This window comes from Nestor notabilis, unplaced genomic scaffold, assembly GCF_000696875.1.
Source record: "Nestor notabilis isolate BGI_N333 unplaced genomic scaffold, ASM69687v1 scaffold1084, whole genome shotgun sequence".
Lineage (NCBI taxonomy): Eukaryota > Metazoa > Chordata > Aves > Psittaciformes > Psittacidae > Nestor > Nestor notabilis.
The window spans coordinates 53,073-76,274 of NW_009925920.1; the positions used below are offsets into that span (position 1 = coordinate 53,073).

The window sequence follows — 23,202 nt, forward strand, 5'->3', positions numbered from 1 at the left end:
TGAGAAGCAACATCTCATTTACAATTGGAACCAGGAGCTACAGTAATTTCTGTATCAACGAAGCATATCTAATAACACATAAATAATGTAAATTATGAAAACAGAAAAATAAGTGAGTTAGTTACTTAATCTGAAAAATGTTGAGGGTATGACTGCAATATTGTGAAGCTCTGTGAATACAGCTGAGTTTGGCAGTACTTTCTTTTCAAAACTCTTATAGGTATGTGGGTTTATGGGATGGTATCACTAGGAGTTTGGTGCTGCCCTGTGCGCAGCAGCCTTGTCTCCAGTTTAGCTAAGACCTGTCATCTAGGTGTTAACATTACATGTTCTTAATGGAAATTGTTTGACCTTAGTGCAGATGGTTCATAGATTTTCATTGTTAAAATTTTGGCTGGAGTGAGTCCAGCACTCTTGAGGATTGAATTCCCATGGACAAATCATCTATGTCCAGGGGGAGTTCAGTGTACTGGAGATGACTGAGCAGGTGTAGGTGGCTTGGCCTCTCAGTGTACGACTTCTGTGTGCTTAAATTAAGAGTTTCTGTGCTTTGATTTCTTACTCCACCTAGTTTCTTCCTTCGAGGTCAGCTTAGAGTGCTGGGGCATGTGAGGTGTCTTGCTTTTCTGACCATATGCAGGATTATAGAATTAAAAATTGGTGTGTCTCATCTCTCTTACCGCTTGCTGCAGAAACCTCCAGTGGCAAATCAGATGCTGTGAGTCTACAAGTTTCTTCATGATGGACATTTTGACTTTTTTTTCCCTTTTTATTACTAGAGAAACAGAAAGGAAAATAAAAGGTACAATTACAATTAAGACCAGTTGCTGAAGCTGAAAGAGACAGCGCGATTGTAATACATTAGAAGATTGCCTTGTTTTAGAGAAAGTGCTGATTAAGATCAAATTTGCCTTGAGTTTACATTTTGATCGGACTTAAGCTGAGGGGAGGGAGTTATATTTCAGACACAGTGCAAATGATGCATGTTAATATCCTGTGTTTATTGCCACTTGAAATTATAGCATAGCTTTGAATTGCTGCCAATCTACAGTTAAGACTCCCAAGTAATCACTATGATTATTCCAAGTCTTCATGGTAGAAGTGGAAGTAGTATGATACAATGGGTACTGTAGCCTAAGCTGTCAGAGTCTTTTTATCCTTTGGGGCTCAGATTGTGATTCTACCCGGTAGAGGGAATGGTTAGACATACACATTGGCCAATCATTCCTGAAAGAGAAATTAAATAAATGGATTTAATTATGTTATTTTCAGATTTATTTGGCTTTTATATTACCTCCTGCCTCACTAGCTTTTCCTGAAATGAGGAAAAGCATAGCTTTTCTTTCTTTTTGGAATGCTTTAGTTTGTATGTTGGCATGGTGTAGTATTTTTCATTTTTATTAGCAATGTTTTTTGCTTTCCTCCCTGTTGATCCTATAACATTCATTTTATTTTCAGTCCGTAGGATAGTTTATCTCCTTGAAATATTCTTTTACCTTTGCTTAACTATTTGAAGTTGTAAATTTACGTCTGATCTGAATGTATATACACATGTTATTGTGTTTTATTTAGCTGATGGTAGATTAAGAAGTGAGGTCAGGATAAACACCAAAATATAAAGTTACAGTTTATTAAAAAAATACAAGAAGAGTCTCACAGGAGGGAGAAGTGCTCTGTAAAAAGTTGTTTAAAAGAAGCTTAAATGAAATTTAGATGTGATTAAAATCCGTTCTGGTTTTTGGATATGCAATTATTCAAGCAAGTAGTTGTTTATTTTGAGTTCAAACCCTCACCAATCACTGTTAGTTGGCTCTCCAGATAGTACGTCCCAGTTGCATCCCTTCATCAGCTGCTAGCAGGAAGGTTTTGCTATTTGTTCCACTTACAAAGTAAATAAAACTTGTTATGGAAAGCATTTAAAGTGGGTACAATATTTATTCTGGAATATTTTCTGCAATAAGTAGTGTTAGCCAGCAGGCAAGTCTGAGCACCCAGTGTGTTAACTGTGGGAAGCAAATCTGTATGCTTGGCACATAATGATCAGTTTAAACTATTGAAACATAAATCAGAACACTGAGTGAAATCCAAAAATATTTCATTAATTGAATTATGATGTGTGTGTGAATAAAAGTATAGTTAGGGACTTCACATGTATCCTTAGATGTCTACAGTCTTTAGGCGATTTTTTTCCTGATAGATTTAACTACAAAAGATACATAATGTTTTTGAAGGACAGGATTAGCAAATATCACATTGTGTTTGCATTTCATTATAGCTAGCATTTTTCTTATGATTTCTGCAAGCTGCTCTTGGGTCCTCATTATGAAACTTAGACATGCCTATATTAAAGGCTCAGTAACAATGAAAACCACTTCCAAATTTATAATCCTCATTCCTTCATTATTTTGAAGCCAAAATTAGTTATTTTTGGAAGTATTGGATTTACTGGGCCAGAAAAAGAAAGCAAGACAATAGTGCTATAGTCCAGAGATTAATGTCCTGTACAAGTGCAGTTCATTCCTTTTCTGGAGTATATGACATACTGACTTGTTGTCTTAGTCGTATATGTATTTAAAAATGTTAACAGGAGAGAATTAAGAGATATTTACAGAAAGCATTATTTGGACTAGAAGACTGTCCAAAACTATCAGGCTTTCAATATAGAATTACTACTACTACCACTACATCCAGTGATAAAGCATGGATGGACTTGTACACATCGCAAGCTAAGCATGAGGCTCAGACCAGCTTTGTGCTTGCATTAAAATACACAGCCATGCATGGACACATGGATCACCAGGAATTGTGGAGCTCTTGTTGCAGTCTCGCTTGTGAAATTTAGTTTAGCATAGGACCTGGTCCTCCTTCCTGTGATCTGGTGAGGAACCGAGAGGAATGAGCAGTATATAGTTCACTGAGCACAGAGATAGTTTGTTTCCATTTATTTCGAAGATAAACTAGATATTTTGAGCCCGAGTTGCAGATGGTAGTGTGGCAAGGAAAGTACAAATCTCCACGCTGGGCATAAATGTTACTTCATTCCTCCTTGCAATGCAAGCAAAGGGACAGGGCAGCACATATAAGCCATACTCAATTTTAGGTTGGTGCTGTGCCCTCTGCAGAAAACCTGCCGAATTAGTGTGTTACAAGAATCTTTGAATCCTCTGTCTAGGCCACCAGCAGCATATGTGGAGCACGTATAGTAATAAATTAGACAGATACTGTTTGAAGAGTTTACCGAGAGCCAGGAAGCCATTGGAGACAGTAGGAATAAAAGATGATATTTGTGATAGTCTGATTTATAGAGGCTTTCCAATAAAAATTACACTGTTTCCTACTCTTTGGCAATGTGTATAATTAAAAAAATATAAGATCATAACACAGTTATAGGCTATTATCTTGCTCTTCCTTCTGACCTAGTCACATAGCTAACAGAAGCAGATTTGGCTTCATAGAGGCTTTAGTGTGGGATTGCAGCAGTGGGCCGTGGACTCTGAAGTATGTGCAATGCTCTGTCTCATTCAAGAATGTGCTTCAATATGTGCCCCATTTGAGGTATATGAAAGCTATGCAGAAATTAGTGCAACTGTGTATGTGCTTCAAGTACAAGTGCACATGCTTAAGTAACCTGTCAAACTAGAGCATCTACAAATGTTGTATTTATAGTTTTTCCCCCCAAGACCAATTACACTAAAAGCTCAGTCCAGCTGTCATATCTGTGTAATTCATTAGAAATTTCAAATTTTTAACTTCAGCTCCACTCTAAAAAAGTGTCTGCATAAAAATTATACTGTTTTGTCTAATTCATTTCTTTCTCTGTATTCGCATTATTGTAATTCTGTTTGCACAACTCGTTGCCATTTATCTTTGTAAGCAATTTACAGTCACTGTATCATGGTGATCAGTATTCTGTGGTGTTTTCTGCATCATTTGCTGAATAGTCTAAAAACATTTTGAATTCAGGATTTTATTTTTTTAATTGTTTTTGAAGTACGAGCCAAATAGAGCCCAGCTGGGCTTTGAAAATCCATGTTTTGTTTGTAGGTTACCAACTGGGTCTGTTTGATCTGGAAAGACAATAAAAATGGATCCTCACATTGGCATTTTTAGAACCTTTCTATAATGTGTTGGCCAGCTGCAAAATGTAAAGAAGTTGAAAAGAGTAAATTCTGCTAAAATTACTTGGGGAGAATTTCTTTGTTGCTGAAAGCCTGACATCAAGTTCACACAAAGAGACAGCTCAAGCTATTACTATGTTTGAGTTAAGGTACTATTTGGACCTCAGAAGGAAGTGCAAGTAATTGATTGGCATATTTTTTTTTCATTAAAGTGAATTGCCTTTCTATCCAAAGTGTGTCAGCAGGAGAATGGAATGGGCAGATGTTATGAACTAGTTCTTTTTCCTGGGTCATTCTTCTGATGTAACTATAGCAGTGATTATTTTTACATTTAGTATTTATAAAGGCAGCCTCACTAGATAAAGTGATGTATTTATATAGGTATGTTAAAAAGAATCATTCCTAGCATTAATTCTTTTTTTTTTGTTAGTCTGTCAATTTTCTCATGTGGCTTCATGAACTTTGCACAAGGACCAAAATCTGAGGCAGTCTTTTTTAGTAGAGATGAGGAGCATGATCAATTTGGTGTGATTTGCAAGAGAAATTACAAACCTTAACGTTCACAGGTTTGATGAGGAAAGACTAATAGCATCTTGCAGTCCTTATCTCTTACATGCTTTTCAGTTTCTTGTCCACAGAGTTTTGATAGGTAAGGTATGAACAAAATCTGACATTTACACAAGAAAAATAAAGCTCTGATGTCATAGAGAAAACAGTCTTCTGAATGTATGTTGTCATTCTTGTCTTCTAGATAATTCTTGTAAGTTCTTCCCATAATGATCGTGACCAAAGCCTTTTCATAAGCACGGATGAAGGAGCCACTTTCCAGAAGCAACCCATTACTTTCTTTGTGGAAACTCTCCTTTTTCACCCGAAAGAAGAAGATAAAGTACTTGCTTACACCAAGGATGGCAAGGTAAAGCTTGAAGATACTGCATTTGTTCTGAAATTTAGGAATTATTTAGTTAGAGATATAAAGCAGTTTTTGATATGCTGAATAGTATTATGCTTTATGAAATAATCAGTTGTCCAGAAGGGAATCATATACTGGTTTTGAGGCTTATTTAAATATTGATTGTCTTCATGCCCAAATCTTTGTTTTTAATGTAATTTCACTTCTGGCATTTTCAGCTGATATGGATATTGGTAATACTTATCCTCCTGCTTAATATTAAGTTGTACTTCTGAAATGTGCTCCTCCCTAGAAAGTGACCATAAGCAATTTCCCTGTAATTTATAGTGTAGTAGAAAGTTAATGAAGCTGAAATAGTGCCTCCAAAGGCCATTCATGGAATGTAAAATAAAGTAATATAAACTAAACTGCACAGTAGAACAGCAGCAGAGTATTTGGGGAAACAGTTAATCTGTAGAAATGTAAAATAATTCTCTCTCCTATGAGGTATTTCTGCTGCTTTCAGATTCAGGAGTCAGCATGTTTGTAAGTTTTAACCAGATTTCTTCTGGTAAAATTGTAAAGTCATTTTCCTGGGTGGGTTAGGCTAAGCACTGATGAGTGTGCACAGTCTACGTGCAGTTCATCTTTCTTTCATAGTGCCAAAACTGCAGCTGTTAGTCACTGTTATTCTGGTCCTGACAATGGTCTTGACTCATCTCCGTTGTTTCTCTTGTTTTAAACTGAACTTAGTAAACTGTAGTCCATATTAATCCTTGTCAGACTTCACAGAATGTGCATATTTTGGTGGTGAGGTTAGTCAGAGACAGTTGCTCATGCTGCAGCCAAGTACTGCACTGTTTTTAGTCATGTTATATCAAGTTATCCTTTAGGATGTTTTCTGGGATATATAAGTTAATAGCTGAGCCCAGAACAATTCATGTTTACAGGCATTTGCAAATAAGGATAGAACTACAGTAAAATACTTAACAAACACAGCTCAGTCACAAATTACATTAAGTATTTTACTTAGCAGTTTCAACTTGAAACCCTAACACAACTAAAAGTATATTGGGTGCATGTTATGTAAACAAAATACTTCAGGGAAGCCTGACGTTATGAAAAGCCTATATTATGACAACCTTTTTTATTTCAATTTGGATTTTGTTTCTGATGATATATATAACTCCTGAATTCTATATAGTTACAGAATGGCAGAATCTTAAGTATGAGTCAAAAGAACTGTACTGAAGAAGTTGACCACCCCATAACAAGTGGTTAGAAATTTTTGCCAGGAAAGAGAAGGAGGCAGACGCATGAAGTGAAGCATTTGCTTTGTTTTTTTGATGATTTATGCATGTTAAAGAGATTTTCAGGCATTTTATGCTTTTATAATCTTCCAAAAGGAGTGATGCTGTTATTTGCCAAACTTAAAATGTGAGTGGACAAAAAAAACACTACAAAATATTCAGTAAAGAATAGTTCTGCAGGAGTAGCAGGAAGGGTTAGGTAATCTGCTGGACTCTACTCAGGCTTTCAATATGACACTAGAAGGAATCAATCACAAAGACTTACTGGACAAGTCCTACAGCTTTATGTAAGATGTGTAGGAATGAAGGATGCCTTTAATGATAACTGGGTTAGTAACCTGCTTACATTTTGTGTAAGATCTAATATATTTGGCCTAGAAGGGAGAGGAAGATGAAATGATGTTGGCAAAGGAAGAGCTGAAAATCAGAATTGCAATTTGACATAACAATAAAAGTCACCGTACTAAAATCAATGGTCTTGAGAGTGTTGATCTGAATTTGGCCTAGGGAGATAGTATAGTCTAGAGTTTTGTGTTAAGTAACTTTACTTTCACTGGGAGAAAGTAGTATCAGGATGTACCACAATCTAAAACTCAGGAGTAGCCATTACCTCCTGCTACTCGAATGATTTCTTACAGAGTCAATTTTGAGAATACAAGGAGTACAAGATCACATCTTTTATAAATAGCAATCAGCAAGGCTTCTCTGTCTACTGGAGCATCACAGCATTTCTCACAACTTCTGAACTGATTTAGGGCTTATTTTATACTGCAAAATATGCATTGTTCTTCCATTCAGAACCTAATTTTGTTTAAATAAACCTCTAGCCTCTAGCTGACACTGTGAATGAATGCAAATCCAGTCAATATGGTTGGATTAATCCGTTTACTGCCTCAAATCTATACTCCCTTTTTCTGAGTTTGTCAGTTATAATGAGTAACAATCAGCCATTCACTGAGTCTATTTAAGTGCTTCTACATTATTTTTAAAACTCAACAAGGATGCAGTAGATGTTAATTGTTCATTTGGAAGCTGAAAGGATGACTAAATGGTAAAACTGAGAAAAGCATTTTCAGGTTTTTAAAAACACACATTTATTATGTGGGTGATAATAAACAGAAGTGTAGTATCTAATAAACATGTTTGCTGAAGCCAGAGATGTTATCTGTCTACCAATATAACTGTTTTCATCTCATATCTAATTTCATCTACTAGTTTTATCATATGTATCTGTTAAAAACCAAAAGACCTATGGGTATTTTTTTTTAATTGCAGGAAGTTGAATGTGTGCAGGTTAGTTATATGCTATTTTTTATTAGTTTCAAATACTGCATCAGTTAAAAATTCTCAGTTTGAATATACCTTATTAGTCCTACTTCACTCTCCCTTATAGCTTGCATGGGCTTCCCTCTACACAAATGCAAACTGTTCATTCATAAGCTCCCACACTTCAGTCTTAAATGTGTGTGAGGGGAAGTAATTTGAGCTCTGCATCCTCGTCGTTAAAGCATTTAGCTCTGAGGGTGAAAACCTTTTGATCCCTGATCGCTTCTGTCTAGGCATTGACTGGGTGAATGCTAAGTAAGCAGTCTGAGTCCTGATCAGTTCCTCACTCAAACTGTGGTCTACCTGCTTTAACTGAGTGTGCGGTGGAGCAAAGCCCAGCCATTGTAAAGTGCAGAGTAACAGAAATACTGGCTTATCTCCAATTCTAATTTTAGTTAATTTACCCATAGAGTTTATGGTAAGCTACCTCAGCCTTTATCTTTACATATTAATATTGCCAGTTTTCTGTAGTATTGGGGAGTGAAGAGTAGTGTCTTGTCACTGAACCTGTCATTTTGAACCAAAACCACTCCTCAGTAGTCCTCATAAGGCACTTTCCCCCGGTACAATCAGTGACTGAACTGGTGACTTATTCCCACTGCAGAGAACAGTTTTACTTGCCTTTTTTTTTCTTTTTGCCTATTAGAGATATTAAGAGAAAACCCATCATATGTAAATTGGATCAGATAAGAAATGCTTGCAGACAGCAGGGGGCTTTAAATCTATCATTTTAGAAGTTTGATAGATATTTCCTATTTTAACTAAAGGAAACTAAAGGAAGGCAGATGCTGAAGGAGGAAGATTTTTTAATAGCTATTTTATATTCCTCTGTATTTTGGGGGACAACAGCTTTCATCTGCATTTTGCATGGATATCCATCCATGTCATTAGCATTTGGTTAGAGGGAAGGTCGAGTTGAAGTCTTCTTCCTCCTCCAGGCCATCTTGTCCCTCACTGCTGACTGACCATTTCTCAACAGATCACAAATTGGTATCCATGAAGCAAGCCCTTAAGTGCCTCTCTCCCCATCAAATCTTTTAATCATTTCTCTAATATCTTTTGGTCCTATTTTAGCAGATTTTGATATCCATTGACTTTCTAGTTTACGTGTGTTTGATGGAATTAAGGCTTGAAGCATAAAGGGAACACTTGTGCTTGTTTGGTTAATGAATGGGAAGAAGGAGAAGGAAGGTGTAACTTTTTGTATAACTGTGCTGAGGTAAAAAGAATCTCAAAATGAAGACTCAAATGTCAAAAAAAAACAAAGACCCAAAATGAACTGTGAGTTATTTTCATGGTAAACAAGAAGACATTGTCACTGTGTTTTGCTTCTTATAGATTATATTTAAAACAAATATTCTTTATGAAAGGTTGTTACTCTGAAAAACGTCAGCGAGAGTTCCTGGTAATGAGTTTTGTTTGTCTGTTTGGTCTTTTTTTATTGGTGTGAAATCTGTCATTTTGATAGTGACATAGGACTTGTCTCTGATGATGTATAACATTAACATTTTCCTATCATCTTTATTTTGTTGTTCTTTCTTTGTAGGTTTATGTATCCATTGACTTGGGGAAAAAGTGGATCCTTCTGCAGGAACGAGTTTCAAAAGATCATATTTTTTGGTAAGAAGTCTTTATTTTTCAAATAAAAAAAAAGAACAGCAAAAGTATTTCATTCTAATCAAGGAAGATGTTTCCAGACATACTGATGGGGACAGTATGAGCCTTGGCGTCTTTTGTAGATTATGTCAGCATTGCTGCATCTGCTATTGCAAATTCATTCTCACGCTAGTGATCATACCAAGTGTCAGCACATATAAGGGTTATAGGTCTGGATCTGTGGAGCCCAAGATTTAAAGAGGGCTATAATGTCCAATGAAATTGCTTTTCATTTTACTGGTGGAATTGATCTTTAGAAAGGAGAGTAGTGTTTTTGGAGAGGAAAATCCATAATATTTTTTTAAGAGAGGTCGAATCGTACCTATTAACTGGAGTCATATATAAACTTACACTATTAAGGAAATAGGTGAAAAATATGACTTTATCGAGTACACATATATCAGATGATTTCACTTTCAGCTCAAACGTTTTTCAGTCTCTCAAAATGTTTAAGAAGTGATTTAAGCAGGTTGACGAAATGTTGGACGAATAAGTCAGTGTCTTTTATACATATGAAATTAATTTGAAAAATATGTAACTTCTGCACCAAAATTAACCTTTTGATAGTGCTTTAATTAATTTTATATTTTAAAATGGTCAATTTGCATGCTCAACATTTATGTCATTTCTATAGAAAAAGCCAGAGAATTCCCCCTTTCACTTTTTAGTTCAGTGTTTTAAGTACTGACTTTGCAGAACTGTATCATTACCAATAATTTGTATTTTTTTATTATAGGATTAGTCATAATACCCTAGACACTTTCATTCCCTAAATAACTTTTGATTTTAGTTCTAGAATGAGTCTGATCCATGTCAGTGGCATAAAGTATAATTTTTCATATGTCTATGAAGCCATTTCTGGCTCTCAGCAATATTTTTGTGGTGTGCTAGTGGTGTCGCCAGTATTGAAATGGATATACCTGATCTTGGCTGCAAGACTTTCAATATGTTTGGCATTCATGATGTGATTCTTCTTGTTCTTCAGGTAGTTGTTTTCCTCTTGAGTTGAAATAGATACTCATCCTGGACATACTCAGTGAAAACCAAAACCAACAAAACCTAAAACTACTTACATTGCTGGTGTAGAGGTTACAAAGCACACAGAGCTTTTATGGTACCTACAGGTACATTTGCCACTGGCCTAAAATGGAATCAGGCAAGTCTAAAGGTGTGCTGGCATGTGTACTGCTGCTGCTGGACAGGGGGGAGACTGTGACCCAGGCTAGGGGCACATTGACATGTTTAAACCCTGTTCAAAATAGCTGAGAGCATGTGACATAACCTGCCCTCATGCTGTGTTGGTGTAATTATCCCTGGACATATCCAGGGAGCTTTGTTACATTTCCAAGGGCCTCTTTTTCAATCTGCAACATGCTTACTGTCCGTACTTTCAGAAAACCAGCCAGTGTTTGCTTTGTAGCAGCACCCATCTGATTTACTCCACTTTGTCTCAAACTTTTCTGCTGAGATACTTGAGTCAGCCTGACACTTTCTTCTTAGTTGCTCCTGCAAAATACAGCCTTATTGAAGAACTTATTTCTACACTGCAGCTAGAGTTTCACAGACGATGCGGTTTACAGATCTCTTAACTGCCACATGGAAGGGTGTAATCATTTAGAAGTAACGCAGTAGGTCAGAAGTGTCATGTCTGCCTTAAACCCGATTTTTCCTTAAGAAGATTATACAGGGTGTAAATCAGGAGGGCATGTGGCTCTCTATCTTTAATCAATAAAAAAATTTCATAGTCATTAAGTCTGACAACCATCAAAGTCACTGCCAGGTAAGAAAGAACAGTGGAAGCCTGTCTCTTTCAGATTTACTTAATGGTGTTTTTCTTATCTGAGTCTCGGTATATTTGCCACACTTAAATAATAAAGAACGTTACATACCACTGAAATATGTGTCAGTTTTTCTCCAACTCAATCTGTCAATGTTTTTTGTATGTAAGAATTAAAGCCAGAAAGTGCGTGTTTAATGTTAAGCCTATTTTGCTGTGTTTCAGTACCCTTATGTGTTTCAGTATTCCTTATATCATTCAGACACAATCAGGGAAGTGTCCTGGAGCTTTGATAGGAATAACTGCCATGTAGCATTTCAAAGACATGGTTCGTAAAAATCACATTCCCCTCAGATAAGAATAATAAATTCTAAGAGTCTGTATGTTTATAACCATTGGAAATTTTTTGATATTTTCTAGGTTTTTGTTTTCCCCTTTTCTGTATATAGACCATTCTGATTTCTCTCAAGAACTGTATCAGTCAGCAACAGCAATGATTTGGGAGCAGATATTTGGTGTCTCTTCAGTATCAAATGATCCTTCTCTTAGGCTTCCTTAGATGTAAAGATATATAAATATACATAAATATTTCTTACTTTTATCATATGGGACATTGCAATATACAGAGAATCTGCTGCGAGTGGAGGGTTGGACATGATGGTCTTCCAGTATAAGTTTGTCTGTCTTTACATGAAACTTTCCACTGCTTTATGGCCTTCATCACCCAAGTTATCTAAGTGCTAGATAGAAACAAGTACTTGTATAGTTTTCAATAGCTGGAAGAATATGGGCTTTGTCATACCTTGACCATTAGGACACTAAGTCCTGTATTATTTTCTTGACAATATATAGCATCTGATGTGCTAAAGATTAGTGAAATGAATTCAACCTAATTTTACATCTCACTGTAAATGAGGGCATGTGTCTTGCTGATGCAGGCTGGTTGTGCCAAGAACATTTCACTGGACAGATCTTTAGCAGATGTTTCTTATTTGATTTCAGTCGACTGAGGTTGGTAATATAGCCTAAGATTTTTATTTCAGCCTGGTAACTACAAATATTATCAGTCATAATATTTTCCTGTGCTTTGTGAAAACATTTTTTCCTGTGCCTCTAGCAGCAGCCAGATCTTCATGCATTTCCCAAAGAAGCATTATTTTTACTCAGTGAAAATCTAAATGCAATTAATTTAATGGTATGTCTTATGTGTTTATATTAAGGGAGGTTCAGTAGAAGCTGAGTATTTTAAACTGTTTATGTTAAGATCTTATACTGTAGGTTTATAAGCAATGTATTAGAAACATCTTCTAGGCTTCATTTTCTTTTCTGGATCATCCCTTAAGTATCTTTGTGGATTTAATGTATGGAATTTGGTCTTTCATGGAAATGTTATTGGTATCAGTGGAAAGTGTCTACTTCCATCTTTATTTTAGGAACACAGAATGCTATCTTCCCATCTATGATATAGTGTGGCATTTTCTTACCCCCTCCCAGCCATTTTCCTAATATGTTTCATTTATTCTTTTGGAAAGGAAAGTTGACTAATCCTTCATAGCAGTTTGTCTTCTCTTACCATCTTAGAAGGCAAAACAGACATCCTAGAGAGTTGGTTGATGCCCCAAGGCTGTCAGTGTTTGAGGGGTTGGGACAATGCCCTTAATAACATGCTGTAACTTTTGGTCAGCCCTGAAGTGGTCAGGCAGTTGGACTAGATGATCATGGACTAGATGATGAAGGTCACTTCCAACTGAAACTATTCTATTCTAAAAACAAACAAAACAAAGGAGCTGTAAGGCCACAGATAGATTTAAATATGATTGCAAACCAGATATATTATAGAAGTTTGTTTATTTTTGATTGATTTGTCATTCAAGTTGAACTGGAAAATCAAAATATAGAAGAAATACTGTTCAGAAAATATGGAAGTACTGAAAAGAAACTGTTGATTAAAAATCTTCTGATATTTCAAAGAAAAATCAGGAAATGTGGATTTACTGGTTAATAAAATTAATGCTAAGTCACACTGTAACTAAAAGATCATTTTATATCAACATTTAGAAAATATTTTCTTACTGTATAAATAGTAGCTAAAAAGATTCAAGTCTTTTTTTTTTTTTTTTTTGTATTTTTGAATGTGGAAAGTTTTAATTTTGAGCAAAACTGAGAAACTTTGATAATCATGACTTTGATTACAGTTCTACTGCTGCATACAAACTGTGACCAACCATGCAGCATTGCCCTAATGTGATGATTTCTGTTTAAGTGATATTATAGTACCCATCCTTTATGAGTACTTTTTCCAGTTAGAGGTGTGTTTGTAGGAGGGAATGCAAAGAGATCAGATATATCACAGCCACATTACAAAAGCAAACACCACATGGTATGTAATTGTTTTTATACATCAAGTCCATTTTGAAAAAGAGTGGAGTATTACGTGTAATCCTCGAGACGAAGAGGTAGTGCAGTTTGGCATTCCTCTGACTCTGCTGATATTCTTCTCAGTCCCCAAGGCTTTTGTGCCATCTAAGTTCCTTCTGATTGCTCAAAATAGTAATACATAAGTGAAGAATAGATTGTGAATCAGCTGTCTACACCAGCACAAATATACCCCAGGACAGTGAGTCATGAATCAGTAATTACCAGGGAATTAAGCCCAGCACATTTCCTTTATGATTCTGTCTATAGCCTTAGAAATGGTTTATCCTTGACTTGCTAGGGTATGGAATCCTATACTATGGGTATCTGTTGCTCTTATTTTTAGCTGTAGGTTCTACATTTTCGTGAGAGGTGAGAACATAAAAATATAAAATGACAAGTTTATTTGGGTAGAGCAGTTGTTCTCAGGGGACCAAAGTTCTGTTCTCATCATGAAATCCCATACAAGTAATCAATCACAGCCGTACCCATTAACGTCAAATGTAGTGGGTTCCTTGCTATTCAATGTCAGATGAAAGAGGAGATTTCAGCAATGTTATGCCCTGAAGGAGGGAGAAATGCAAAGAGGATTTCATTGAGCCTTTAACATTGGATTTTGTGTGAAAGGCTCTTCTGTGAGAAGCCAAGAATCTGTGTGGGCAATCATTCTTACACTGGGATGGTATTTGTTCTGTTTCTGTGTGGTGATGTATATGACTGTATTGGGTTTACATGGCAAGGTTTGGTAGCAGGAGTGTTCAGGGCTTCTGTGAGAAGAGACCACTGGTCAGAGCCAGTTCCAGTCAGCTCCAGGACAGACACATCTCTGGCCAAGGCTGAGCCTGTGAGTGGCACTGGTGATGCCTCTGTGCTAAAATATTTAAGGAAGGGTAAAAAAGTTGTGCAACAGCTTCTGGGAGAGAGGAGTGAGAATATGTGAGAGAAACAGCCCTGCGCACCCCCAGGTCAGTGAGGAAGGAGGGAAGGAGGTACTCCAGGAACCACAGCAGAGATTCCCCTGCAGCACATGGTGTGCCCACTGTGAGGCAGGCTGTGTCCCTGCAGCTCCTGAAGCTCCACAGTGAAGCAGATATCCACCTGCAGCCTATGGAGGACACCAAATCAGAGCAGGTAGATGTGTCCTGAAGGAGGCTGTGATCCTGTGGAAAGCCCATGCTGAAGCAGGCTTTCACAGAATGAATGGTTTAGGGTCACTCAAAGACTAACCATGAAAGATACTAGCAAGAGTAGTTTTACTATGATTTATAAAGGCACAACTTAACAGAATTCGATGGCAAGGTTCACTCTATTATTTATTACATGGATGAAGCATACAAATTAAAATTGAGGTAAAATCGAGCTAAAGATGATTGATGCAGGCACAAAGGGTAAGGGACGCCGTCCTGTTGAGTCATGAGGTTCAGAAGAGAACCTCTAAACTGACAGAGCCTGGGTGTGGCTGAATCTAGTCTCAGACTTGGTCGATGGTATTCATCTGAAGGGTTACAAGTGTCATTTAGCAGCAGTTTGCAGTTTTAAGGTGGATCTTATAAAGCGTGTCAATAGAATTTACATTGCTATAACAATGTATATATGCATACACACATATAAGGACACATAACAGTATACGTGTTAAAAATTCCCCTTGAATAAGTGAAATATTCATGTCTGATTTCTCAGTGGGTGAGGGTTGAATGTTGAGGAGTGGGGTATACATGATGATGGACAAATTCATGAAGGACTCTCTTCCATGGGTGGGACCCCATGCTGAGGCAGGAGAAGAACACAAGGAGGAAGGAGTGGCAGAGGCAGTGTGTGATGAACTGAGTGCAATCCCCATTCCCTGTCCCCCTGTACTTCTGGGTGGGATGAGGTAAAGAAATCAGGAGTGATGCTGAGCCTGGGAAAAAGGGAGGGGTGAGAGGAAGATGATTTTTTAGTTTGGTTTTTGTTTCTTGCTATCCTACTCTGTTATTTATTGTCAGTAAATTAAATTAATCTTCGCAAAGTCAAGTCTGTTTCACCTGTGATGGTAACTGGTGAGCAGTCTTCCTGTGCTTATCTCAGCCCTGGAGCTTTTCTTCATCTTATTTTCTCCCCCTGTCCTGTTAAGAGCGGGGAGTGATAGAGCAGCATGCTGGGCACCTGGTGGCCAGGCAGGGTCGACCCACAGCAGTGACAAACACTCCAGCTCTGCTGTTTGGACAAAGGTGGCAGGAAAAATGTTTTTGTTAAAAAGCATTTAAGCACAGGGAGGAAATAAGTAGCAGCACACGCTGGCTGTGTAAGGCATTGACTGAATCATTGAAGGTGTGTCTTTCAAAGCAGGTGCAAAGATGGCAAGGCCTGAAACACAGTCAGTCATAAGCTTGATCAAATCATAGTTTTGTCTCCCTGAGTTGCCAGGTTGCCAAGAGTCAACACCATTTTAAGCTACTCAGTGAAATCATTTGTGTGCTTTTGCCTTGCTTTCTAAGCAAGGCAGTGCTCTTCAGCCAATTGCTAGAAATCAGACAGTATAAACTAGGAATTTGTTACCTTCTGTATAAACTTAACATTCAGAGATTATGAGGGAGACAAATTGAAGAGACTGTTGAGTGTTCAGATGGCTTTTGATTGGAGGGTCCTGCACATCAGTGTGCGTGTCCTGTTTGAAGGTGTCTCTTCATTATTATGCATCAAAGTGAACTACATCAAATATTTAACAAAGAAAGGATCCATTGGAAGTAGAGAAGATACGTGTCCATAGCAGATTTCACTTGGTTAGTGTCTGCAGACAACTGTTCCCCTACAAAACAGGCTTGGGCTACTAAAAAGTAAGAAAAAAGTTTCCTGCTTGAAGTAAAATCAAACCATTATTATCATATAAGTGACTGATGCTTATGATTCATAGTTTGAGATGTGAAGTGGTAGATGTCAGTGGTAATTTTTGTTCATGTATGTTACATAAATATCAAATTTCAGGAAAATATTGGTTTTAATACTGCATGCAACTAAAGTAAGAAAGTACTGGGGCAGTTTGTGAAGACAGGTAGCTGAATAAAATAAAAATATATTATTGAAATAATGGCAAAGGTCTCATAATTAGAATTTTTAACAGAAAATTCTAAATTATTAGAATTTTAGTATGGTTATTTAAAAATATAAAATACCTAATGGTCATATCGTAGAGTATACATTTATACACACTGAAGCAGATGCAGGATGCTTGTTGGCCCCCTCCATTGCACCATTTTCATGCTGATGTAATGCTGTTAAGGAATTACCTGGTGAGCACTAGTGCAGAGACATGAAGAATTAGGTCATACAACAGCTAATGTTACAGAAGATTTTCCCTTCATTCCAAAAAAGCATATGCATAATAAAGGGCTCTTGTGTCCTTCAGGAGACAAAATTCAGGCCTGAATGTCTTGATTTCTTCTGCTTCTCATTGTGTTTTGTTAGATGCAGCTTTATGACATAAACGAGGTTAGACATGCACAAACACTGCACTGGGGCCGAGGCAGTTTCACCTCTGCACAACCAAAAGGGGCTACCTTGCTGCTTTTCTTCAACAGGATTGAAGCTCAACTGCTGGCATGATCCGTTGATTTAAGAAACAGAAAACTAATCCCTGCAAATAGTTCTAAGATTACATTCTGCAGGACTAGTTTTCCCAAAAGGCTCAACATGGTGTCAGACAGGCATCAGGGAGATAATAGAACTTGTGTTCACAGGAAAGGGAAGAAGCATATTGAGGCTGCCTATATTTACACTACCCTACAATCAAGTTGGGCTATTTTAATTCTGAAGTGTTGTAACTATGCTGTAACATGATCTGAAGTGCTGGCGTGTTGCACTTGCTTTAACCAGCATGGTATACTTGGTCAGGAGATATTTCTTTTCCTAGAGGAAGAGTTCTCTGATCTACAATTAAAATTAATCTGAATTTCATTGGAAATTTTAATGGTTAAATGTAAAAAACTAAAGCAACCTAAAGCAGAAGACCCTAAATTCAGTGGCCAGACCTTTACCCAAGTGTCGTGGTTCAAGCCCAGCCGGCAACTTGGAACCACCCAGCCGCTCACTCACTCTCCCCCCTCTTCCTTCCTCCCTCTGCTCCTGGAGGGATGGGGAGGAGAATCGGAGGAATGTAACTCCCACGAGTTGAGATAACAGCTCTCCAGTAACTAAGGTATAATACAAACCACTACTGCTACCAGTAATAATGATAAGAGGAATAACAAGGGGAGAGGACACAACCGCTCACCACCCACCGACCGATACCCAGCCTGACCCGAGCAGCGATCTGGGCCTTCCGGGTAACTCCCCCCAGTTTCTATACTGGGCATGACGTGCTGTGGTATGGAATACCCCTTTGGCCAGTTTGGGTCAGGTGTCCTGTCTCTGCTTCCTCCTGGCTTCCCCTCCTCCCTGGCAGAGCATGAGACTGAGAAAGTCCTTGGTCAGAGTAAACATTACTGAGCAACAACTAAAAACATCGGTGTTATCAGCATTGTTCCCAGACTGAATGTCAAAACCACAGCACTGCACCAGCTACTAAGAAGGAGAAAAAATGAGAAAAAAATGACTGCTGTAGCTGAACCCAGGACACCAAGTAAAACAAAGAAAGAAAGAAATGGTCCCAGACTGCTGAGATACGAACATTTTCATTGCAAACTGCTGTGAGAAGAAAAGTGGAGAAATTCTAACCAAGCCAAACAAAAAACCCTGCTGAAATTAAGAAAAAATAGATCATTCCCAAGAAAGTGCTTATTCTACTGGGGGAGGGAGTTGATGCTAAAATGTCAACTAAAAAGGAAGAAGCTTTTCAATTATCAGGGTCCATTGAGTCTGTGCTTTATAAAACAGAATAGGTCCTATCCTAAAGCCAACTGAGGAACAGTAAACTGTGCTCAGGTTTTTATCAATCAAAATAGAAAGGACTATTCCTAAGTGCTTGTAAAGCTGCGTAAAGGAACTTTGGAGTTTGTGAACTCTGCTCTATAGCTGATACTCGAAAGTAGACTTCAGGGGCATAATATCTTCAGTGAGTAAACGAGTCTCTGATGTTACAGCTCATCTGTCATTAGAGTAGTGAAAAACACAAACTATGTTTTTGAATTATTCTGCTTGATTAATTTTTGCCTTTCAGAATGGATAAACTCTGCACTTAAAGGATGCATCTCAGCTGTTACACTTGTTTAAAGTTAGAGATCTACAGGTATAGCTTAATCATCATTTCTTTCGGCAGCCTTTTAGCTTACATCTTTAAATTAGAGAATTCCTAACACTGAGACCTGGCAAGTTCAATTGGACAGCTGAGGCAGTGAAAGAGAAGCAAGACTGGGGACACAGAATGGGGTGAGCAATATAATAGTGCAATGACAAGAAATGCTTGCCAAACTGCAGCATAAGCTGTTGTACTAAACCTTCATAATTAATGGACACTGTGGGAGGTGATCCAGCTGGTTTAGGAATAGAGGACTTACCTTTGGGAAGTAACTGTTCTCCTGGTTAATAAAAAGTGTTTTTAAAAGGAGGGGTAGGAGAAATGTCTGAACTTCAAGGGCAAAGAGATATTACTTTTTCCTGGCTGGCTTAAAAAAACCCTTCCTTGTGATTTTTTCACATCTACTCAAATAAAAAACTAAAGGAGAAAAGTGGCCTGGGTTGGAAGCTTTCATTTTCTGTGTCTATAACAGTGTTCGTTAAAACAGATCAGTTACAGCCTCTTGAACTAAAAGATTACACTGGAAACAAGATTAGAGGCTACTTGTGCCAGCTGCGTTAGGAAGAACATGGTAGACATGAGATTGTTTCCACTCTAGGCTGTTGAAAGAAATATGAGAAAGTAAAGATATTGACAAATATCTCAAACTGTGCATGTGGAATCATATGTGATGAGTTGTAGACGTAAGAGGTTATTTCAGAAGTACCCAAAAACTGTCTTTGCATTATTGATGCTGATCAGCATGTCAGGCTGAGACTCAGAACATTTCAACCCTAAGTTTCTGTTAGTTGGTGGTTCGGCTGCATGAGGCCCAGCACAAAAAGTAAAATATTCATCAAACCTAATTTTCTTCCTTCAAAATGCTAACTGCAGTTGTTTGTTGGCGTGAGTGTCTAGAAAAATATATAGAGCACACACAGCAAAAAAGTTCATGTATCCATTCTTATCAGATCTCAGTGAACAGAACATCTTCTCTGACTTCACGTGTTGCCTCCAGAATATTAGAATAGTCTGTGTTTCAGAGACCAATTTCTTGGTAAATGCAAGATTTTTCTGCACATTTACTAAAAAATTCCCACTACAGGTTTCCTTCACATCTTGTGGCTTGGAGGAGTCTTGTCCCTCCTCCTTCCCTTCCTTGGACTGATCATTTATCTGATTAGAGGAAAAGAGCATATTGTGGTGATTTCTGGTTGTTATGCAGCAGTGGAAATCATCCAGCCTCTTTCCCCTGGTTTATGTTCCCAAGGAGCCACCAATTACTGAGTCTGAGTTTCAACTCTCCTCATAAATCAGTGCTATTAAAATCATTAAACAGTGATGTAATTTCAATCCAAAGTATAGCTTTATTGCATTTGATTATCAATAATTGTATCAAAATGATAATTTTCTCTTAAGTATTTTAATGGGCTCTTTTAATATCTGCATCCGGCTGCACTTTATCACTCAGTGTATCTCCTTTGCATGTCTTTAACTCACATCTGCTGACTTGATGGACTTTTACCATGCCAGTGAAGAGCAATGTGGCTGTACTAGTGTGGCTGGATTCTGCTTTGCTTAGTGGCAGAACAGTTGTCAGCTCAAAACTTTCTCTGCAGAATCTGCCCGAATAATGATGATGGAAGGGCCAGAAGAAGGCATAGCTGGGGCTGCCATCCCCAAGTAGAGATGGAAGCCCTGAGGGTAGAAAACTCATCTTTTGGCTTATATCTTGGTTTATATCATCTTTTGAGTATATTTGACATGGGAAAAATTATGAGAAAATCAGCCTGTATTCCCATGACACCTTTTATTTCTTCCTTTCTTTCTTCCTTTCCTTTCTTTCTTTCCTTTCTTTCCTTTCTCAGGGTGGAATCTTGAGTATACTAACAAAAGATATACCAATTTGTTATGAAAGCTGTGTGTCACGTGTAAGATATTTCTAATAAGAATGGAATCTCAGACTTTTTTAGCACAAAATCTGCCTTGTAGACTCAAATGTCAAACGTAATTGTAAAAAGATGCTCTTGCCAGTGCATGTGAGTATGTGTATATCAGTGTGTGTATACATATCTCTCAATGTGTTTCTCAATTTATGATTATGAAGTTTTGTTTCCAATTTTGTACCTATTTCTGTTCTCCAAGTGATCTTATTTGTATGCATATTTTAGTAAAAGAGATTCTGAAGAAATTTAAGAAAAACATAATGTCAAGTACAGAAGTAAATAGTTTCCATCTAGATGTTAGTAATACGACATTATAAATAGGGTTGATTTTAATTTCCTAGCTAGAATGTTAAAGCTGGTTAGTATGAAATCCTCTTCTCTTTCATCCACATAATTACTATTCTGTAGCTGGCTCTGCATAACTTGATTATATTATGTTCTCAGGGCTGTTGCTGGAGTTGACGGAGACCCTGATTTAGTTCATATGGAAATCCAGGACCCCAGTGGAGGTATGCACATGAAAATGTTATTATCAATTGATACCCTAGTGTATAGTCATTTCTCTCAGGTTTAGAGTGTACTTTTTGAATTGTTTTTAAACTGTGCAAGTCAGATTTGTTCTCTGTTTATCTGTAGTCAGCAAAGCTGTTATGTAAAATATAGTATAATTTAAAATTTACTTGTTTTCCACTCGAAGACAAATTGACGTCAAGATGCTATGCTCTGTTGAAAATGTCCATTAATAGTGCAATTTATTCTGGCAGTTAAACACTGAACATTTTTTCCTGATTTGAAATAAAACTGGTAATGCAGTGTTAGTGCTGGGTCAGGGTCTGTTAAAGTGAATTGTTGCATGTGCCAGTCCATCTGCACTAACCACCATCTCCCGGAATTTCTTCATGTTACGGTGTCCAGTATACTTTGAGACTTCAAAAGGGAAATAAATGAAAAAGCAGATTAGCAGTCAGGATGTGCTGTACTAAAGAGTCACCATGTTTCCAAAAGCTTGTACAGTTTCTTGTTACCAATTGTACTCTTGAAAGGTAATTTAATTCCTTGAATCAGATCATCTAAGTTCTGTGCACTCTTAAAAATGAGTTGTAAAGAATGCACAGTTTGACTTTCCCTGATCCAGAAGCTTTTCTTCATTTCAGTCTTATTAAAAAAGTTAAAGTTGCCATGTTAAAATCTGGATGACAAAGTTTCTAAACCTTTTAGCACTGAGATTTCTGAGACATCCTACAGACTCCTACACAGCCCTATTAGTTGCTCAGTTTAGAGACACTGTAAGAAGATTCTTCAGGAGCTGGATGGAAAGTATTTTTTTTTTATTGAACAGAAACAGCAGAAAAATTAAAACTCTCATAACTGTCTCCTGGCTGGGTTCTCAACAAACTGACTTTGGGTACTTGTGGACAGTACAAGCATTGCCACTGATTTTAGTGGAAAGAACATCTTTGTGCCACCTATCTGGTGAAGAACTGTAATGCTTATCATGTGAATTATGAATAGCTGCAAGACCTTTTGATGGCCTGTTGCTCAAATATCCTTGTGATGATTTCGACATAAGCAGGAGGACTTGGATTGATTTTAGCTGCCTCTTAAACAGATGCAGGTTTTAAAACAAATATTTGTATCTATTATACTGGTTTGGACTCTTCTAACTAAAAGTAATAAAATGTGGAATATATTTCCTATTACACTGGAAAAATAATGAAGGACACAGGGATGCATTATTCACTCCTTCATACTGTTTCTGGAGCAGGGGGAGAATTAGTGATCTGGACACAGGATTGTGTATATAATGTTTTTTTTTTCACTGCACTTGGGAAAGTCACTCAAGTACTTTGTGCTTAGAAGCTTGTGACAGAGGGTGAGCCGTACAAGGGCTTGCATCTAGGAGAAGGTCTTTGGGCTACAGCTGGTGTAAGATGATTATTGGCTCTGCTCTCTCTGATAAGAGCAGTGTGCATCAAAGAAGCGGTGATGCTATTCTGACAGCCCAGGCAGAGGATATTCCTCACCCATTGCTAGCCGGAGAGAAGACAGAGGCCATAGCCTCCACTGATATAAATCAGTCCAGGCTTTTTCAGCAAGGTAGTAACTCTGAATAGAGAAGTCTTGCCCCAACAGAGCTGTTCCAGTGGTCTGTTAATAGTGTGTCTTAACTTTCCTACAGAGCTTTGAAAATAGCCTTTAAAATTCTGCATGCTGTCTATTAAACGGAGCCTGATTCTCTTCTTGCTCATCACAATTTTATACTGGGGTTGATATATTGATTTCAATTGTGTTGTGTCAGGCTGCTATTTCTTCAAGTGAATAATTCGTCTCTGTGCATAGGTTAAGTGAGAAAAGAGGCTCCTATTATCCCCACCCGTGAATGTCTCATTCATCTAACCCCTAATCTCTCTGGACCAGCAAAATTTGGATAATAACAGGCTGCCTCCCAGGAATGATCTGAACTGTAAGCAGTTAATATATTCTCAGTACATTGGAGACTGAAAAACTCTTGTATGAGGGTTTAATGTAATAATTTTACAACTAACTCACCTGGCAAAGGCAGCACTTTCC

At 37.5% G+C, this 23,202-nt stretch overlaps 1 protein-coding gene across 1 annotated transcript in view; it reads left to right on the forward strand.

Moving 5' to 3' along the window:
- Positions 1-4,869: 4,869 nt before the first annotated feature.
- Positions 4,870-23,202, forward strand: part of SORCS2 (sortilin-related VPS10 domain containing receptor 2) — a gene marked incomplete at both ends in the record, with an annotated part of 88,280 nt that continues 69,947 nt past the window's right edge. The window contains 3 exons of the mRNA XM_010013266.1: positions 4,870-5,034; positions 9,193-9,266; positions 21,076-21,140. Of these exons, the coding sequence (XP_010011568.1) occupies positions 4,870-5,034; positions 9,193-9,266; positions 21,076-21,140 (304 nt within the window). The remainder of the gene's footprint in view (positions 5,035-9,192; positions 9,267-21,075; positions 21,141-23,202) is intronic.